General features: G+C 41.3%; 1 protein-coding gene across 1 annotated transcript; it reads left to right on the forward strand.

Moving 5' to 3' along the window:
- Positions 1–666: 666 nt before the first annotated feature.
- On the forward strand, positions 667–19353 carry LOC145413983 (cytochrome P450 2L1-like). The gene is made up of 10 exons (XM_080283556.1): positions 667–754; positions 3368–3458; positions 4301–4434; positions 5156–5374; positions 6507–6703; positions 13570–13681; positions 17309–17489; positions 17808–17925; positions 18454–18598; positions 19172–19353. The coding sequence occupies exons 1-10, from the start codon at positions 667–669 to the stop codon at positions 19351–19353; spliced, it is 1467 nt and encodes a 488-aa protein (XP_080139682.1).
- Positions 19354–20921: the final 1568 nt, after the last annotated feature.

A 20921-nucleotide genomic window follows, 5' to 3' on the forward strand; every position in this document is an offset into this window, starting at 1 on the left:
GGATGGAAGAGAGGAAAGGGCAGGCACCCGAGAGCAGCACTACATCGAGTGGAGTGGATGGTGAGCGCCCCCACCTACCACCAGTATATATATATATATATATATATATATATATATATATATATATATATATATATATATATATATATATATATATTATATATATATATATATATATATATATATATATATATATATATATATATGCCAACACAAGCCTGACTCCAAGATACAGCACTCATGAAAATTTCAGGTCTCTATCTCGAATGGTTTTGGAATGCCAACCTTCTAGATCTCCCCCTTCCCCACCAAAAAATGAATAAGTAAATAATAATAATAATAATAGCTAATAATAATAATAATAATAATAATAATAATAATACCTGCAATACAATTAAGAGCTACACAGAATGGGAAATTCTTAAAGACTGTTTCAGCACTGTTGTACAGTACTTACACACCACAAAGCCAACCAGGAGACAGGACATGTGTGCTGGGCAATCCCCAGGCCCTGTTCTTCCCCCTTACCATTTTTTAATCAGCCCATACCCCACTGACCGGGCTAATGTATGGCCCGGCCTGCACCATAGGTGCAGGAAATCTGTAAACAACAACAACTGTTGTACTTCACCCCATTTTATTATTATTATTATTATTTTTTTTAAGATGGTGACCGAGGTGCTTCTGTTCCTGTTCTTGGTGGTACTGGTGGTGAACCTCCCCAGTAGCAAGAATCCAAAGGGTCTGCCTCCAGGTGAGACAATGGACACACGTTCATTCAGTTATTTAATTTACCTCACTTCCATTCACTCAGTGTAATTTTACTTATGAAAGGTTACAGTCATAATAATCAGAAAGTAACCTCACAGTGAAAGACAACCCACATGATTTCATGTATATCAGGAAACTATGCATAATATTTGTGAGGTGAGACACAGAAATTATCATTTGGGTTAGAGGTAAAAAACGATTCTTCTCCCGTATTCTCCGCGGGCCGAGCGGTGGCAAGCAGGAATCCCCCTACTCTCCGAAACCTACCTCGGAACGGCACATAGAGCCTTGGATCTGGATCATGTGTTTGGCCAGAGCTCATTAAAATTAGGCAGAGTTGTACGTGTGTGTGGAATATGAGAGGTGTGGATAAAAAATGTAAAAAAAAAAAAAGTGGGGAAGTATTGAAAGAAATCAAAACAGGATGACATGGCACAACGCTACACTAAGATGAGTTTAAGTGAAATGGATGGATGGGACGGAGTGACATCAGACAGAATCAGGGATGGGTGGAGTAACGAGGGAGTTGGTGTCCTGGTGAACGATGAAGAATAGAGAGGGATGAAATGCAATAATTGTTATTAACTCAAAGTGGACATACTGGAAGTTACGTACGAAATGACGAAATAGGTCTGATCATTGCATATACAAGATGTGGCGGCAGCATAGGCTTTGGAATCGATTTGGACGAGTTATATTGTATTTTACATATGCTGAATAAAATCCCCTGAAGAAAACAACTTCCCTTAAACAAAGATTGCCTAATGGTCGGCACAAGTTTTATATTTATTCCTGTCTAATTGAGTCACAAAAGCCCGAGGGGGTCAGTACTGTTACCATTTACCCTTTCAGAACTGGGACAATTCTAGTACTCCATTCCAGCTAACACTTGCTTTATTCAGCCGAGTGAGTCATAGGAGCTGAGATACATGAAAGCGTTATTTCCTACCCACTCTTTTTTACGCAATAACCAGCTAATGATTATGTAAATGAGACATCCAAACACGAGAGAACTTTGAAATATAGCCTACTATATACTCTTCTTTCCTTCAGAGAAAGTTTCTCTCTCTCTCTCTCTCTCTCTCTCTCTCTCTCTCTCTCTCTCTCTCTCTCTCTCTCTCTCTCTCTCAGATGTTTTAACTTAGGAAAGACCTTTATTTCGCAAGTGTTACTGAGAGCTATATCCTACAACTCAGAAAATCTCTCCTAAGGTGAATAAAATCGTCTGAAGAAAGGAAGAGTAAAGCAACAAATACATCATCTAAGCAAAGTGGCTAAAATGATCTTCAAGCGTAATGTAAAATAAATTATCTGTACTTGAAGTTCAACGAAATATTCGCTTTCTTTCTTTACCATAAGAAAGAAAACGAATCTCTTACTTCAGCTACTACTTTGCTCTTTCTAGAAACTGTACGAATGTACGGAGTCTTGTCTCCTTACTTTGTCAGCAGTTAAAACAAGTGATGGTAACTTCATGCAAGATGTATGTTTCAGTGTATCCCTTTGCCCTTGTGTTCTATTTCCTGCGCGGCCATCAGTGACAACGTTCTCCAGTGTTTGGCCTTGTACTGAGTAATAAAGAAAGAATAAAGAAAAAAATTACTGTATCCCAGTAGTCAATCCTTTCGCCACTATTGGAGTATTCTGGGCAGCCTTCTGTCAGTTTCAGTATCAAATTGGAGCAATCATTAAGGCAATATAGCATCTTGATATATGAGTTTGGTACAAAATAAATCGGTCATTGTAGCAACCAGTAAACCCTCTCCTGATGTAGACAGCTCAAGTATACTCTTCCAACTGATGCCAGACCTGTTTCTCGGCTACGAGTGAGTTACAGGAGACTCAGAGTTGATAGTCCGTCACCATAATAAGTACAGTAAATATAAACCAAACCAGGGCTGTATCTAGGACTGCTATTCGGAGGACGAGACACACTTGACGCCTTCAACCCTGGACGTATTTTTCATTTTTATTTTGCTACCCTCAGACATACAGCTTATGAGAGAAGGGGTAAATGAAAGCTATATATAATGCCTCCAGTTCGAAAAATTTGTCGTAATCCATCCAAGCACCCGACTAACCAACCAGCCATTCATCCACTCCTGCCCCATTCACCCACCTAATTCACCAAAACCAACCAACAGTTCATGCACTCATCCATCCCAGTCAGCCATCTAACCCAACTAACCATTAAACCAACCAGTCATCCACTCTCCTGTCCCATTCAGCCACGCAGTCGACCAAAACCAACCAGCCATTCATTCGTCCGTTCGCCAGTCTCAGTCAGCCATCCAGTCACCCTCGCCAGCAACAATCAACCATTCATTCAATCCTCCTTCGCAGTTAACCCACCTAATCCCCCCAGATCAACCGGTTATCCATTCATCCAATCTCTTGCTCCCCCAGCTATCCAGTCAACCAAAACCAACCAACCAGCCATTCATACACTCCCTAAACTTGCCCCACACAACCACGCAATCCACCAATCAACCAACATCCATTCCTCCACCTACTTCAACCACCTAATCAACCAACCATCGATTCATACATTCCCAAGTGCCCCATTCAGTCACCCAATGCCATTATCCATTGTCAGGTCCCCGTGAGTACCCTGTGGTTGGCAGCGCAGTAATCCAGTACCATGAGGACGTCCGCAAGTTCCGTAAGCAGTATGGCGACATCTTCAGGTGGGTTGGCCAGGCAGCAGTGTGTACTGTGGGTCGAAGTTTAGTCAGCTCGGGGGGCAGCATAGCACCTCTTCGTCAGCGATTTATTTTGCATATTAAATGTTATCATTTTTTTATAAAGTCTTTTCCCGAGATCTATGGCAAGATAAATATGGTGCAAAAGAATAGCGTGCCATTTTAAAAAATAAACTGGTGAAAGTGTGTTAACTTGGCCTACATTTTCGTCCATTTGTAACTTGTTTCAAGCAGCTCAGGGGTTAAAAAAAGAATGCTACAGCTCTATAGCCTTGTATGGAGCTTATCCGTGACCACCATATTACTGTAGTGTTACATTGTAGCAACTCAGAATACAAGACGGAGAAATGGCAATTTTAGGCCTAGATAGAGTAAACAGGTAACCTTAAGCCTGTTAACCACACGAGAATACTGCCCTGTGCTGGCATAGTTATGGTATCATTTTCTCTCTCTCTCTCTCTCTCTCTCTCTCTCTCTCTCTCTCTCTCTCTCTCTCTCTCTCTCTCTCTCTCTCTCTCTCTCTCTCTCTCTCGGGTATGTCTCTATCTCTCTATCCATCTATCTATCTACCTATCGGTCTAGATATGTGTGGATATCTGTATCTGTATCTATATCAGTGTCTGTATCTAAATATCTATGAACATCTATCTATCTGTCTATCTATCTATCTATCTATCTATCTATCTACAACTATCTATCTATCTGTCTATCAATATTTTTATAATCTTTACCCATGAGCCCATTCGTTTATCTATCTATCTATCTGTCGGTCTGTGTATCTCTCTGTTTGTCTATATATCTGTCTGTTTTTTCTGTCTACCCCTCAGGACAAAGTTTGGCTCATTGCGGACGGTCTACCTCTGCACTCCGCAGCTGATTCGAGAAGCCTTCAGTAAAATGGAAGTGGCGAACAGGCCCTATATGGAGGCCTTGCACTTTCTCACGGAGGGACGGGAGAGGGGTCAGTGCTATTCATCTTTTTTATCATCATCATCATCATCATGTTCATCACTGCCTTCGTCGTCATCATAGTCGTCATTATTATCAACAGCATAGTTGTCGCCGTGATTATCATCGTCTCTGTTGTAGTCTCAGAGTACATAGAGTACTTTATACACAAAACTAACATATTACGATACTGTAATGGCTAGAGGATGACTGATTAAAGGTATACTTGGCAGGTTTCCTTTAAAAATAGTGGAAATTATTGTACGTGCGGGAGGAAGGACAATCATATATTAAAACTACAGCATATATCATGCAATTTAACTATAAAATGAATTCTAAGCCGCCAGGCACGAGTTTAATGAACTGTTTAACTACTTAACATAGAGCTATGTTCCTGGGAGCATAATTTGTGTCCTTTCTGGCTCTACTGTACACAGAATACTCGTAGGCATCCTCGGAACTCCTTTCCAGAGGGTCATTATTAACTATGCTTTTGGATTTTTTTTTCTTTTACCGTCATTGTGTGATGTTCCCTTCTAAGTTTGCGTTACAAACAGACACACAGACGGATATACAGATAGAGATGTAGGTACGTAAGCAGGCAGGTAGATAGGTAGATAGATAGATATCACTGGCTGACCATTATTATTTATTTATATATTTAACTTTGCAAGTAGGTGCCCATCTCTTTATCAGCAATTTTCCTTCCTCTTTTCTATCCCGTTTCTATGCAGGTGTGATAATGACCAACGGGCAGCGGTGGCAGAACGCCCGCCGGTTCCTGCTGCGCAACCTGCGTGACCTGGGTATGGGCAAGTCCAGGCTGGATAGTGCCATCCAGACCGAGGCGCTGGCGCTGGTGCAGGACTTCAAGAAGCACCAGGGCGTCCAGGACAAGTTCCCTAATTCCGTCGACATCACTACCCTCAACGTCATTTGGCAGCTGGTTGCCAGTAGGTGCTGCTGTGGTTAGCAGCTGGTTATTGCTGGTTGAGATGAGGTGTGATGGTAGGCTGTGATATGGTTTATAGCATGCACCTCAGGGTGTTAATACTGGCCCCATTAACTCTCTCATGGTCAGGAACACTCTAGTACAATTCTCCAGTTAACGTCAGATGATTCTACTATGATGAGAGGGAGCATACAGCCTAAAAACACTAATCACCAGCCCTCCGTTGCTCAAAAACCAGTTAACCGCTTCACGACAATGCTGTCCTTTATTTCCTTTTCTGTCATTTTTTTATGTACTTTCTTGACGATTTTATTCAAATGATAAAAAAAAAAAAATCTTACTGTGCGTTTAATGAAGGCTACATGTGACCCCTCCAGTCCGGTAAGTCTCTCCTAAGCTGAATAAAATCCTCTGAAGATAACAAGAATAAAATGATAAATACGCCGTTGTTCTCAGGCTCTTCTGGCTCAACTTCAAATGAATAAATTCGTTTAGTTTCAGCAGAAATAAAATACTTGAACTGTACTCAACGCAAAAACATTTAATCCGTTCAACCAATTTGTGTGTGTGTGTGTGTGTGTGTGTGTGTGTGTGTGTGTGTGTGTGTGTGTGTGTGTGTGTGTGTGTGTGTGTGTGTGTGTGTGTGTGTGTGTGTGTGTGTGTGTGTGTGTGTGTGTGAGTTCTGGCCGTCTCAGGCCGACTTCATTCACTTTGGGGTATATTTCTTGCTGCGATAGGATTAATGAAAAAAATCCGTCCTAGCGCGAAAATAAATGTCGGGGAAATAGTATAATAGCAGTTGCAACCTCAGATTCATCTTAACTTGAACCCGGTGGACTGCAGGCCAGAGTTACATTTCTGCCGCAGTTCATCATCCTCCCTTCTGGTGATAAGGAAGGGAATGTGGGACTCTTGTATAACTGTGTAGCTCCACCGCCCAGTCTTATCAGTGTCACTACATGAAAGTGACCCTCTCAGGCACCTGGGATAATACATATAAAAAAATATGTAATCATATTTAACAATCCGGCTCCCAAGACACTCTCAACTCAATAAGATAATCTGACATTAGCTTTTCAAGAGCTGTATCGACCATGAAAGCATCCTAACCACCAGCCCCGTCCATTCCTCAGGCCGGAGATATGATCTGGACGAGGAGGAGATCTCACAGTTCATCATACTACTTAAGGACACCCATGAAGACAAAGTGACATTCCTCCTCTCCGAGGTATTCCCCATCCTGAAGTGCCTCCCAGATTTCCTCAAGAGAAAATTGTTGGCTAAGGACAAGGTTGATGTTATAAAGAAGGCAACGAAGGAGTTTATGCAGGTGAGATAGTAGACAGACAGAGAGATAGATAGATAGATAGATGGCTTGTATCTCACCTGAAAAAAAAAATCCCTAATTCGGACAGATCAACATTCATCGACTAACGAGGGAGCAAAGGTCACTGTTAATGGTACCAAGGGATGTGAGGAGCGCGAATGGTAAAGTACTGTAATGGGAGACATTGATCGGCTGCTGTTAGTCGCAGAACTGAATATATGCGAATTCACTGAAACCAAATGACAATGTAAGCGGGAAAGAGAGAGAGAGAGAGAGGATTTGGGCGTGTGTGCTGGAGTGTTTGAAAATGTGATGGCAAAAGAGGAGGTATACACTGCTGTGTGTATGAGGAAGTGGAGAGAGAATATAAGTCATTTTGAATCACGCAGACCCAGCTTTATATACGTAAGAAAGGAAGTTATAATAAAATCATGGAAGACTGTATTCGTGTATGCCCCGACTGAGGACTGACTAGAAAACAATCAGGGTGCTGACATAATGAAGAAGTATGCCTGAAGAAGTCTGATAGTAGTTTGATTGTTTCTGACTGAAGGTATGAAGGGAAAAATGCGAAATAGTAAAGGTGGGAAGGTTAATATTTACCAGTCAGTATAACCTTCCGGCACAAAATGATCCACAGGTATACATGGCGGGTGGTAAGAAGGATGAAAGTTGATCAATAAAATGCAATGACTGACTGATTGATTGATGGACTGATTGATTGACTAATTGATTGATTGATTGATTGTGTGTGTGTGTGTGTGTGTGTGTGTGTGTGTGTGTGTGTGTGTGTGTGTGAGTGTGTGTATGGATGATGGAACAAGATCTATTTGGTACTATATTGCATAGGGGACTGGGAAATGACTTGTCTGATTAGAATGTAATAGTGCCAAGAATCGATGTGTAAAGGGATGCGTGAACAAAGGTAGAGGAAATTAGTACGAGGCAATTTTTATGGAAAGAATAGAGGTAGGAGAGAAAAAAGGGGGAATATAAAAGAAGATTGGAGAAGCGACTAGGCATATCGAACAGATGAAGCAGATGGAAGGTGTGGACAATGTGTTCAAAGTGGAAACCTGTGCAGGATGTGTGGTGGTATGGTATAAAGTTTTTTTTAGTAAATCTCGCCCACTGCATAAGTAGCATACAAAAGAATGTTGCCCACTTAATCCTTCTCACGAAGTTTTACTTTTTTCAGAGATTTTACTTAGGGAAATATGGCTTAGGGTTTAACATAAACCTTTATAATATGCAAATATTAGTTTTATGTTTTTACATTCAGTCTGGAAGCTATATGTAATTTAAAGAGCTTCTACTGCAGATGAACAAAAAATACTCATTTGAAGTTTCTCGCGTGTGTCGGAGGCACCCCCACAAAATTTCAAACATTTCTCCATCTGTCATTATTAAGTCATCTATTTTATTGATGAATATTTACCAGCCGCGATAGCGTTGCTGATATTGTTTTCAGTTTGTCTGATTGTGTGTCTGTTAGCACGAGAACTTCGCAACCACTCAAGATATCATTACAAAACTTTACAGGTGTGTAGTACGGATGAAAATTTCCATCGAGCTCGACACTGGTGAAAGTAGGTCAAGGTCAAGGTCATATTCCGAGCCGCGCTAGATATGTATCTGCTAGCGGTTGGTGTGATTCCCCCTTTGGGGGGCCTCTAGTGTTATCTACAGACGATTTTATTCACCTTTTCGGAGACCTCTTGTACTGCAACGGTTAACGAGGGTTTGATTAATAATTTCTCACTCGTATCCAGAAAAAACGAGTATCTCTGGTAGGTAAGAAGGATGATAAATAAACCGGAGAATTGGATTCTAACGACAAACCACAACAAAACAAACTCAGTAGATTCGAATAAAAAGCTAAAGCTGAAGATAGGGAAATGAATAACAGCTAAAACAAACACATCAGGTTAATACACTAGGACACTATAAATAAATAAATAAATAAAAATTAAAAAAGTAAAAATCAGACTATAATTGATTAAATTACTGCCGGATAAAATAAATTACCTCACATAACATCCCAATACTCGTAGTTGGACGAGGCGTTGTGATGTATGAGCCAGCCTGTGACGATATTGCCCTTGTTCTTTTAGAGTACTCAAAATTATATTAAGTGAGAGAGTGAAATGTATTACATAAAGAGTCATCAGTACAGGGGTGAACAGAAATGTTGATCCACGTATGTCGAAAAAAAAAAAAAAAAAAAACTTTACAGAAACTTGTAAAATCTTTGGTCAGCTCAAAAGATGGCATCACACAGTTTCGAAAGTCATTGCACTCTTCCAACGCACTGTTGTTTACAACCCGCGATAACGAAACTGGATTTGTTTTCAGTTTGTTTGTCTTTCTGTGTGTCTGTTAGCACAATAACTTCACAACAGCTCAAGATATCATCATAAAATGTCAAAGGTGTATCCAAGGGATGAAAATTTCAGACGAGTTCGAAATTGGTGAAAACAGTTCAAGGTCAAGGTCATATTCGGAGCCGCGCAAGATATGTATCGGCTCGCGGCTGGTGTGATTTCCTCCTTGGGGGGGGGGCTCTAATTCTCACTGTTAATGCTGTAGTTGAACTCGATGTCCTTCAGACTGAAGTTCCCTTCAGGATCAATCTATCACCTTTTCGAGGACAAGGAGTTATAGGATGTCTGGATAACTCTTGCTCAGTCACTTCAGTGCCACCACTTGAAAGTGTCTCTCATTAGCACCATTATTGAGGTAATGATGTGAAATATTATTTGTCCTCACTTTTCAGCAAATTCTCATATCTCAGGGAACCCCTTGCGATATATATATATATATATATATAATCCATCCATCCATTGCCAGACGCCATATATCCCAAATGGGGTGGTCAAGGGCTTAGAGTTAATTGTTTTACAGGGAGGGGCACTAATCCTCCACCAACCCCACTTGACACGTATATATGCCAATATATATATATATATATATATATATATATATATATATATATATATATATATATATATAACGGCCATGCCATATATTCTCTAATCCCATCTATCCCAACGAACAAAGCGTATTTCTGATAACACCTGTATGGTGCAGATCTTTCCAATTCTTGAAAATATAATACACGACACTCAGAATGATCACAGTGTCTGATAAACATGGCCAGTTTCTACCCTCCCCTGGCTGTTCCTTGTCAGCCACAGAAGTAAACAAACACATAAAGAACACTGGCAGTGCCTGATCGAAATATCGATTCCGTTTTTGGACGTTACTCGCGCTGTCTTATCTGCCACAGTTGTCAACAAAACTGACTGGTTTTTCCTCCTGTATTTCACGTTCTTTCTAAAATCATAACCAAATACGTTCGAGCCATGAAGAATGTATCGAGCAAATTCGAAATCAGCAAAAAAAAAAAAAAAAAAAAAAACAGCAAGTAACACAAGATATACTATTTTATACTGACACTAGATTTAAAAGTAACACTTCAGGGTGGCAATCTAGGGGAAGGCTGGGACTTGGCAACACACTGATTGTCGGCAGCAACACCTTCACTTAGGTGACTTATTCATTAATTGATCTGTGCTTCATCCAGACGATATTATTCAGTTTACTTTAGACTTTTCGAAGGGGAAAGGTTATATGTAACTTTGAACTCAGAAATGAAATAGGAACCTAGATTTTTAATGAACGGTTGCGTGTCATAGTGTGGAATGATGTTTAAAAGTGCCCGTTGTCTCCCCCATTCCCTCCCCTCCCCAAAAAAAAAGAATGCCCACATGTATTAGATTAATCCCATACTTGTTCCTATCATTGAAATTAACTTATTCACCCACTAGATTTTCCTCTGTCCATCTCTCTCTTTTCTATTTGATGGCAAGCCTCACGACGCAATTTGGGAGTGCTTCCTTATCCATCATGGTTCCTCCCCCTCCTCCTCCTCCTAGCATGGATTCATACATCGTCGTTCATGCTTAACTAACTTACTGGACTTCTTCCATGATGTTTACAAATCATACGATGACTCAAGAGCAGTAGATATAATTTACCTCGACTTTCAGAAAGCATTTGACACTGTCCCTCACAAGCGTCTCATGAGAAAAATAGAAGCACATGGAATAAAAGGAAATGCACAAAAATGGTTACAAGATTGGCTTTCAGACCGAAAACAGCGAGTGGTGATAAACGGAAAGGAATCCAAATGGCGTAATGTAATCAGTGGCGTTCCCCAAGACCCAGTACTTGGACCGATACTTTTTATTATCTATATAAATGATATTGATGAGGGTCTAAATTATAAAGTATCCAAATTTGCAGATGATACTAAAATAACCAGTAAAGTCACTTCAAAATTACAGTGGCAGCAGTTACAAAATGACCTTAATACTTCAGTAACCTGGGCAGAAAAATGGCAAATGAAATTCAACACAGAAAAATGTAAAGTACTTCATATTGGAAGTAACAACGTCCATGCGAATTACAGAATGAACAATATTCAGTTATCAAGTACAGACAATGAAAAGGATCTTGGTGTGATATCAAATGACCTAAAACCAAGCAAGCAGTGTACCGAGGCGGTTAAAATTGCAAACAAGCTGGTGGGTTTTATTGGAAGCACTTTTGAGTTTTAATCGGAAAAAGTCATACTTGCCTTGTACAACTCGCTAGTGCGCCCCCATCTTGAGTATTGTGTGCAATTCTGGTCTCCGTACTACAGAAAGGACGTTGAAAAATTAGAGAAAATTCAGTGAAGAATCACAAAAATGATACCACGACTTAGAAACAAACCACATGAGGAACGCCTTGCAGAACTTAAATTATTTAGCCTAACGAAGCGCAGGTTAAGAGGGGACCTTATTGAAGTTTTCAAAATCATGAAGGGATATGACAACTTAGACATGAATAAATATTTTGATATAGACCGGTCGAGTCAAACCAGAAGTAATGGCTGCAAAATTATGGGAAAGCGATTCCAATCCCACGAAGCAAAATACTTCTTCTTTAACAGAGTTGTAAATATCTGGAACAGATTACCCTCGGATACCATGAACAGTATCTCAATTGAGACATTCAAAAACAAATTAGACAAGTATTTGCACGAGAATCCTCAGCTGACTCTTTTTCTGTCCGAATAACTTGCTTTTATAGCTACGGTACATGTAAGTTCATGCCCCTTTTGTCTACAAGACACCCCGTAAACAACGTACCCGTACATAGTGTTGCGTCACGTTATTATACATTTTTCAGTTTATTCAGTGCAAACAAAGCAATAAAAGCACAGATTAGGATCTGCACAGATAACCCTGAGTTAACGGTCACTACTGTTACTTTCGACCTGTGATGGGCTGTGGATCACTGAGGGTCCCTGTTAGTCAAGCGACCACCATCGGGATTTTTTTTAATGTACCAGGGGTCACTGCTTCAGGATGAAACTTGTGTACTTGTCCCATATGGGAGAGTTCCTTGTCTCAGTGGAGTGAACGGAGCTAGGGCCTGATTGACTGCTGCCTACCTTAAAAGCGCCAGGCAAGGCTGCCGCACAACCCCTAAACATCCACACTGTGCAGTCCCCTCGTGTCTATAGGACACCCCATAAACTTAACATATTGTCACGTCACGTCATTATACGTTTTTCGATTTACCCAAAGCAAATGAGGTAATATACACGTAAGCACAGATTAGGATCTGCACAGATAACCCTGAGTTAACGGTCACTACTGTTACTTTCGACCTGTGATGGGCTGTGGATCACTGAGGGTCCCTGTTAGTCAAGTGACCACCATTGGGATTTTTTTAATGTACCAGGGGTCACTGCTTCAGGATGAAACTTGTGTACTTGTCCCACATGGGAGAGTTCCTTGTCTCAGTGGAGTGAACGGGGCTAGGGCCTGATTGACTGCTGCCTACCTAAAATGCGCCAGGCAAGGCTGCCGCACCACCCTTAAACATCCACTCTGTGCATTGCACATCCACACTGTGCACTGTGCAGTCCCTTTTTATCTAAGACACCCGTCTTATATATCTTTCAATCTCCCCAATGCAAAGAAAGCAATATAAGCACAGATTAAGATCTGCACAGATAACCCTGAGTTAACGGTCACTACTCTTACTTTCGACCTGTGATGGGCTGTGGATCACTGAGGGTCCCTGTTAGTCAAGTGACCACCATCGGGATTTTTTTAATGTACCAGGGGTCACTGCTTCAGGATGAAACTTGTGTACTTATCCCATATGGGAGAGTTCCTTGTCTCAGTGGAGTGAACGGAGCTAGGGCCCGATTGACTGCTGCCTACCTTAAAAGCTCCTGGCAAGGCTGCCGCACCACCCCTAAACATCCACACTGTGCTGTGTGTAGCTTCCACGTTATGTCCACAGACTTCCCATTAACTCAATGTACCGGTTTATAATGTCATGCCGTAACGATTATTTTATTTGTTTACTTTCTCTTTCAGGTTACTCAATCGGGTAGCTTATAGATAAAGGAATATAGAATGTGACTTTTCCTTTCCAATGTTTCCTATAAAATTTCCATGTCAGTTTTTCCATGCTGCATGGTAGTTTTTCTCCCTTTTTCCTGGAGGGTTTGGTGGTGGGGGGAGCCTTCTTGCTTTACTATCCTTATCCTTCAGCATGTAGAATTAGATCTTGTAGTCATAGTTTTCTCCGTAACAAGCAGCCTCGAAAGGACCATAAGGTCTGTTGCTGTTTGCTTTCCTGTGTAATCCTGTGTAATCCTCCTCCTCCTCCTCCTCCTCCTCCTTCTTCTTCTTCTTTTCTTTCTTTCTTTCTTCATTTCTTTCTTTCTTTATCTTTTTTCTTTTTCTTTTTTTCTTCCTCTTCTTTTTCTTCTTCTCCATCTCCACCTTCTTCTCCACCAGAAAATCGTCACGAGTCACAGAGAGAACTTAGACCCCGACGATCCCAAAGACGTGATTGATGAATACCTGTTGGAGATGGACAAGAACACCGACATGGCTGCTTTTTTCTCAGGTGCGATACACACACACACACACACACACACACACACACACACACACACACACACATATACAGTATATATAGATGGATAGATACATAGATAGATAGATAGTTAGATCTTGTCGATAGATCTTGTCTGTTGCTCCTAGTTTCTCACTTCCCTAACCCTCTTCCCATGTGTCTTCTCTCCTCGTTACTTTTCTTAATTTCTCTGAAATGTATTTTTCGTCTCCCACATATCCTTATCCTCACTTTATATTATCTCAAGCATCTCATTTTAGTCTCTCTTGTATTTCCCATCTCATGTTGTCATCTCACTATTCTGTTCAAATTTCTGTTCATATTTCTATCCTTATATTCTCAACCATTTTATTTCTTTTCTCACATTTCCACTTAGTGTAGCGGTACTCTATTTTATTGTAGCTCTATATTGGGTGGCAAATCATTTGATTTCCAGTGAACCAGGAAATCATTTGCAACGATGGGTGGTAACCTTATAACCAGCCAAAACGTGTTCCCTGCGTGACGACAAATGGGTTGACGGAATGTTAATGCCTCTCCCCGAAAAACAGCTAACTAAAAATACGAACAAGAAGTCTAGCACCAGGACTGACGAACAGGTGACGACGAATGATCGAACAAAGGACATAGTTCGCATTGCGACACGGAATGTAAGGGGTGCAAATGATGACATGAAAAAGGAAGTGAGACTGACCATGTGTTTGAAAATGTAAAAGTGGATTTACGTGGAATAACTGAAACAAAATGAAAACGTGACACTACGAGTGAATGGGAGTATGGATGGGGTATATGTGCGGGAGTAGGTGAGAATGACAGGGCAAAAGAAGGAGTTTGTATTGTTGTGTGAAGAGATGGAAGGAGAATATAAGAGATTATGGATCCGTCAGCTCAAGGATCATGTTGGTAATATTGAAAGTTGGACTACAAATTTTGGCGATTGTGTGTGTGTGTGTGTGTGTGTGTGTGTGTGTGTGTGTGTGTGTGTGTGTGTGTGTGTGTGTGTGTGTGTGTGTGTGTGTGTGTGTGTGTGTGTGTGTGTGCATGGGGCAACGCAAAATCGTGCAAGTAGAGTGCAAGAAGAGTTCTGGACAAATGTAGAAGCGTGCATATAAAAGTTTGAAAGGAATGAGTGTTTTTGATTGGAGATATGAATGGAAAAGCACGGAATATGAAGGTGGATGGTATAGTTGGAGAGTGCGGTGTGCCTGCAGAAGTGGATGAGAATGGCAGTGCTCTAGTGGACATTTGTGCAGGGAGAGGGTTGGTGATAGCCAATAGCCTTTTTAGACAAAATGATCTGCAGGTATACGTGGGGAGTGATGAGAAGGGTGGATGGTGAACTGAATGAGCAGGAGACAATGACTGTTTATGTGTTTGTGTCTGGATGATAGAATGAGAAGGTGTGTAATGGATGCAAGAGCATACAGAGTTTGGAGGGATGGACTTTCTGACCACCACATAGTGGTGGTGAAAGTCAAGGTTCAAATGAAATGAAGGAGTAGGAGAAGGGAAGGACAAGAGGAAGTAGTACGTACATGGAAGGTAGAAAGGTTGCTAGAAGATGGAAATAAAGGCAGAATATAAAAGAGAAGTGGAGGAACGATTGGGTAGATATGATTTGGAGCCGATGGGGGACGTAGAAGGTACGTGCAAGATATTCACAGAAGAAATCTGTGCAGCATATGAGGTGGTGTATGGGGTAAAGACAAAAGAGGGTGCAAAGAACTGCATGATGGAATGAAGGGGTGAGACAGGCTGTGGCGCAAAAAAAGAAAGCATATAGTGAGTGGATGAGAAACGGGGGTGGAGGAAGTTGAGAGCCGGATGAGAGAGTTAAATGTTGAGACGAAGAGAGAGGTGAAAAGATTAGCAACAGAGAGTAAGAACAGGGTGGATGAGGAAATTGGAAGGAATTTGAGTGTAAAGTGGAGAGAATGTAAGAAAATGTTCTGGAAAGAGATAGAGTTAGGCAAGATGATAAAGAAGTAAATAGAGGGGTGAAAGATAAAAATGGTAGATTGCTAGTGGAGAAGAGAGAAAAAGTGAACAGATGGAGAGAACACTTTAAGGAATTATTGAACATAGAGAATGAAAGCAATGCGAGTATCAGTGACTGGGGAATGGCTGGGAGAAGGAGGGAGGTGAGAACAGGGGAAGAAATCAGTAAGATGGAAGAAGTGGAGGTAATGGAGAAAGTCAAAATGAGGAAAGCCCGAGGAATTGATGGAGTCTACTGTGAAATGTTGAAGCATGGGGAAGAGATAGTAGTAGAATGGATATGGAAGATGTGCAGATTGGCCTGGGAGGAAGGTAGGGCCCAAGAGGATTGGAAGTCAGGTATAATTATTCCCTTGTACAAAAAAGAAAAGGGAAAAGAAGTGTATGGTAATCACTGGGGCATTTGCTTTCTTAATGAAATAGGAAAATGTATGGTAGGATACTTATTGACAGTTAAGGAAATAACAGAGCAATTAGTTGGAGAAGAACAGGAAGGTTTTAGAAAGGGAAGAGGTAGATCAGATATTCATTCTTAGGTCTTTAGTGGAAAAGTTTCTAAAGAAGGGAAAGAAGTTGTATGTGTCCTTCATGGATTTGGAGAACGCGTATGACAGGGTAGATAAATAAAGAATGTGGAAAGTGTTAAGAATATATGGAGTAAATGGGAAGTTGCTGAATGCCATGAAAAATGAATCCACTGAATATACACTGAGGCTGGATGAGAAGGAATGAATGATGTGGGTGTGTTTAAGTACTTGAGTAATGTGATGAGTAAGGATGGAAGTTTAGATTGTGAAATGCCTGAATGGGTACAACAGGGAAGAAAGGTTGCTGGTTCTTTGAAAGAAGTGATAAGGAGCAGGGATGTGAGCATGAAAGTAAAAAAAGTCGTTGCATGACAGTTATGTGATGCCAACATTAACATATGGAAGTGAAGCTTGGACTTTGCTGGAAAGACACAAGTCAAGAGTGAGATCTGAGTTATCTGAGAGGAGCATGCGGAGTTACGTGGAGTGGCAGACTGACAAATGAGGAGGTGAAGGAACTTTGTGGTGTGGATATGAATGTGACAGAAAGCTTTATGAGAAGTACACTGAGGTGGTTTGGCCTCGTGGAGAGGATTGAGAACGACAGACTAACGAGGACAGGATATGGGAATAAGGTGGAGGGAGGGAGAGGGAGGGGGAAGCCGAGGGTGAGATGGAGGGATGGAGTGAAGAGGTATATGAGAGAAGGAGGGAGGGGGGAGCTTGGAGCAGGACAGCGAAGTGTCCTTGGACAGGGCGACATGGAGGCGATTTGTTGTGCCCACTCCTTAGGGGATTGAGGCGTCTGGCAATAGATGGACAAATAGATAGATGGGCATTCCCACTTTCTCTAAAATTCATCTCTGTTTTTGTTTTCTTTAAATCTTTTCTCATATTTCTCTCGCCATCCTTATCTAGGGAAAAAGATGATGATGATGATGATGATGATGATGATGATGATGACGTAACTAAAATCATGCTAACTGTGAAGACGGTAGTGATGGTGATGTTGATGACGGTGATGTTCACAGTGATGATGATAATTCTTTTCCTTCTTCTGCTCTTCACTGATCCTCTCTCGTAACCCCCTCAGAGGAAGACCTCTTCAGGTGCATATTGGACCTCTTCTCTGCCGGCTTCGAAACCACCTCGAGCACTCTACGGTGGCTGATGCTGTACGTGGCGGCGCATCCCGAAGTGCAGGCCAAGATGCAGGACGAGATTGATTCGGCCGTGGAGCGGGGAATTCTGCCGTGCAACGCTGATAGACCCAAGTAGGTGTGTGTGTGTGTGTGTGTGTGTGTGTGTGTGTGTGTGTGTGTGTGTGTGTGTGTGTGTGTGTGTGCGCTCCATCTCGTTCGTTTTATGCATTATAACAAATCCTTGACGAAGTCAGGATTACCAAATGTGCATAATCAACGTGCATTAATGTCCTACGTGTTTCACTGGCAATAGTACTTTTACACAGTCTCATTACTAACTTAAAAACCGAAGGATCTCACTGAAGAAATTACAAAATTATCAAATGATATAGAGTCTCTCTCTCTCTCTCTCTCTCTCTCTCTCTCTCTCTCTCTCTCTCTCTCTCTCAGACTGCCGTACCTGGAAGCCACCATTCACGAGGTGCTGCGCTGTTCCTCCCTCCTCCCCTTTGGAGTGTTCCACAGCGCGGCCACAGAAACCCACCTGGGAGGTTACACGATCCCCAAGGTAGGGCAAGATGCTGTGAGAAGTTGGTAGAAGACGATTTTCTGTTTTTGCCTCCTGGTTGCCGTGATCGATTTGAACGTATGGTTTAATCATTCCAGTCTTGCAGCTGGAGGGATAGAATATGACTGACGTTGCTGGGAGTAAAGGAACCTAAGCTAACCTAACCCAGACAGCCTTACCTAACCACAGTGAGCCTAACCCAACTTAACCTATCCCATTATAACTCAGACCAACCTATCCCAACCCAACCTATCCCATCCAAACCTAACCCAGTCTTACCCAGCCTAACCGAATCTGACTTGACCTGGCATAACTTAACTGTACGAGTATTCAGGTATTCAGGACATGGTAGTGAAAGTACACATTAGTCTCAGCCACAAGGACCCTCATTTCTGGCAAGAACCACACACTTATCAGTCTGACCTAACATAATCGTACTGAACCTATTCTAACTACTTAACTAACCCAACCAAATCGAACCCAACTTAAGCTAATCTACTGTATACTATCCTAACCTAACTTATCCAGGACATGCTGGTGATGGGATGCCTTGGACTCTGTCATGAGGATCCCGAATACTGGCGTGACCCCCACACCTTCGACCCCTCCCGCTTCCTCGATGACAATGGCAAGTTCATGGCGCCCAAGGAAGCCTTCATGCCCTTCGGAGTTGGTAAGTGTGATGGGTTTGTGTTGGTGCTGTTGGTTGAAGGTGAGGGAGTCTTGTTTTTGTGTTGGTGACTGTGGTTGAGGGTGAGAGGATTTTTTTTTTTTTTTTTTTTTTTTTTTTTTTTTTTTTTTTGGCCTACACCCAAACTTAATGCTCTCGTGTTTGTGTCTGAACCTTATTATCTGTAAGGATTTTACTTGTTTTTGTTGTTAATGGAAAGAAGTATATTTTGTTGTGTTTCGCTGTGCCATGTTCTGATAACGTGAGTACTGTTATAGCCACATGCTGAAACTTCCTTCTCCCCCTCCCCTCACATTTCCATTCTCTCCTCTCACATCCTCTCTCTCCCCCTCCTCTCACACCTTCATCTGTTACTCTTCTCACCTCCCCAATCCCCCCAGCTCTCACCTCCCTTCTCTCACCCATTCTTACCTACCATCTCTCCCCCTCACTCCTCCCCCTTTCGCCTCCTCACTTCATCTTCCCACCTCTCACCTACCCTTTTTGACCTCCCCTCTTTCTGCCCTTTCTCCTTCCCCCTCCCTCCTCTCACCTCCTCTCTCTCTCCTCTCTCAGGCCGCCGTCAGTGTCTTGGAGAGGCCCTCGCTAGGAATGAACTCTTCATCTTCTCCGCAGCCCTCCTCCAGAACTTCTCCTTCGGCCCTCCTCCTGGTGGGAAGATAGACCTCTCGCCTAAAAAGACTACCTTCACTCATGTAAGCAAGGACCAGCAGGTTGTGATTACTGCAAGGGACTGATGGGACAAAGAGAAAAAAAATTAAAGATAAAAAATTGGAAGGAGAGCAAGAGCCTCTTGTACACCGATTATAAATTGTTTTATGAATGATTAACCTTGTTTAAACACACACACACACACACACACACACACACACACACACACACACATATATATATATATATATATATATATATATATATATATATATATATATATGTATTCGCATTTTGCCCCGAAAATGTACTAGTAAAATAAAAATTTCGCTGTAACTGAGAGAGAGCAAATGTAATTGGAACAACTAAGACTAACTCAAAAGGGGTTAATGAAGGTTCCATCTAACTTTTCTAGAACAAGAAGTCTCACCAGAACCGAATAATATCATCTGGTGGCAGCAAAACTGAAACAAAAAATACGTAACAAAAATTTAAAAAAAAAAAATGCATCAATTAATCTATCCATTGCTATATACACACTTTTTATTTCTTTAATTTACTGCATGAAGACTTTGTTCATCTGAGAGAAAGTCAAAGATTTAATCAGTCAAATCTCAGGAGCTTATGGATGTTATTTATTCAGAAGTTGATATTTTTCCGTTTATACAATATGTTGTAATATATACTGCTCTTTCATCGATTCCAGTGTACGGTATTGTTTTATATGTTGTGCATTAATCAAGTATCCTATATTACTTTGTACTGAGCATTAATCAAATACAGTATACTCATGTACACATTCCTTCATTTCTCCTGTTCCTCATAACTACAGGTTGAGTCCAGGTGTATCAGTGGAAGATATGACTGTGATTCAGTGTTTTTACTGGTTTTAGTATATTTCTACAAAGTCACTGACACGCCACATAAATACCTTTGCTGTTGCCATCACACCGTATTGTATGCTATACCCTAACCACAAAAAACAGTTCGGCAAGCAGTTCTAATGCAAGTACGATGACCGGCACACCGTTACACCACTCGTGAGACAGTCCTCGCATGTATTCAATAAGGACGGTGGGCAATGGTAACGAAGTGGTGACATTTAAAGGTGTGTACCACATAGGAAGACTGCTGGGCCTCAGGGGACGGGCAATCAAGTCTATGCCTATGCCCACGGTAGGATACATTAAAAAAATATGAAAAACATCTATTTGTTGACACATAGGGAAAACACAGGCCTTTCGAGCTGACGCCAGGAGGTCCCACAACACTGTGATATAGTGGCTTTGTTAGAGGTCAGAATCATTAATCCCTTCAATAAGGTGGCACATTTATATTCTATATATATTAAAAACAGACAATTCTATGTATCTCAATGAAAATACATCATAGTCAATGTGTTAATGAGAGCTCTATCTAGCCCCTCCAAGTGTGAAAGTCTGTTAAACTAAAATCGTCTGGAGTTGGAAATGATAAATTATAAATCCGCCATCCTGCTCAACAGGTTAATATGAAAAATAGCGCTTACAATTTAAGTAGGGTAGTAATGGAGAACACCCACACACGTTTTTTTTAAATTTCCTCCTTTATTAATAAAAATATATTTACAAAAGCTACTTTACAATAATACAGTCACAGAACGTTACAGCTCGCC

Source organism: Coenobita brevimanus, chromosome 98, assembly GCF_032717465.1.
Source record: "Coenobita brevimanus isolate Jiangsu-jjx chromosome 98, ASM3271746v2, whole genome shotgun sequence".
Lineage (NCBI taxonomy): Eukaryota > Metazoa > Arthropoda > Malacostraca > Decapoda > Coenobitidae > Coenobita > Coenobita brevimanus.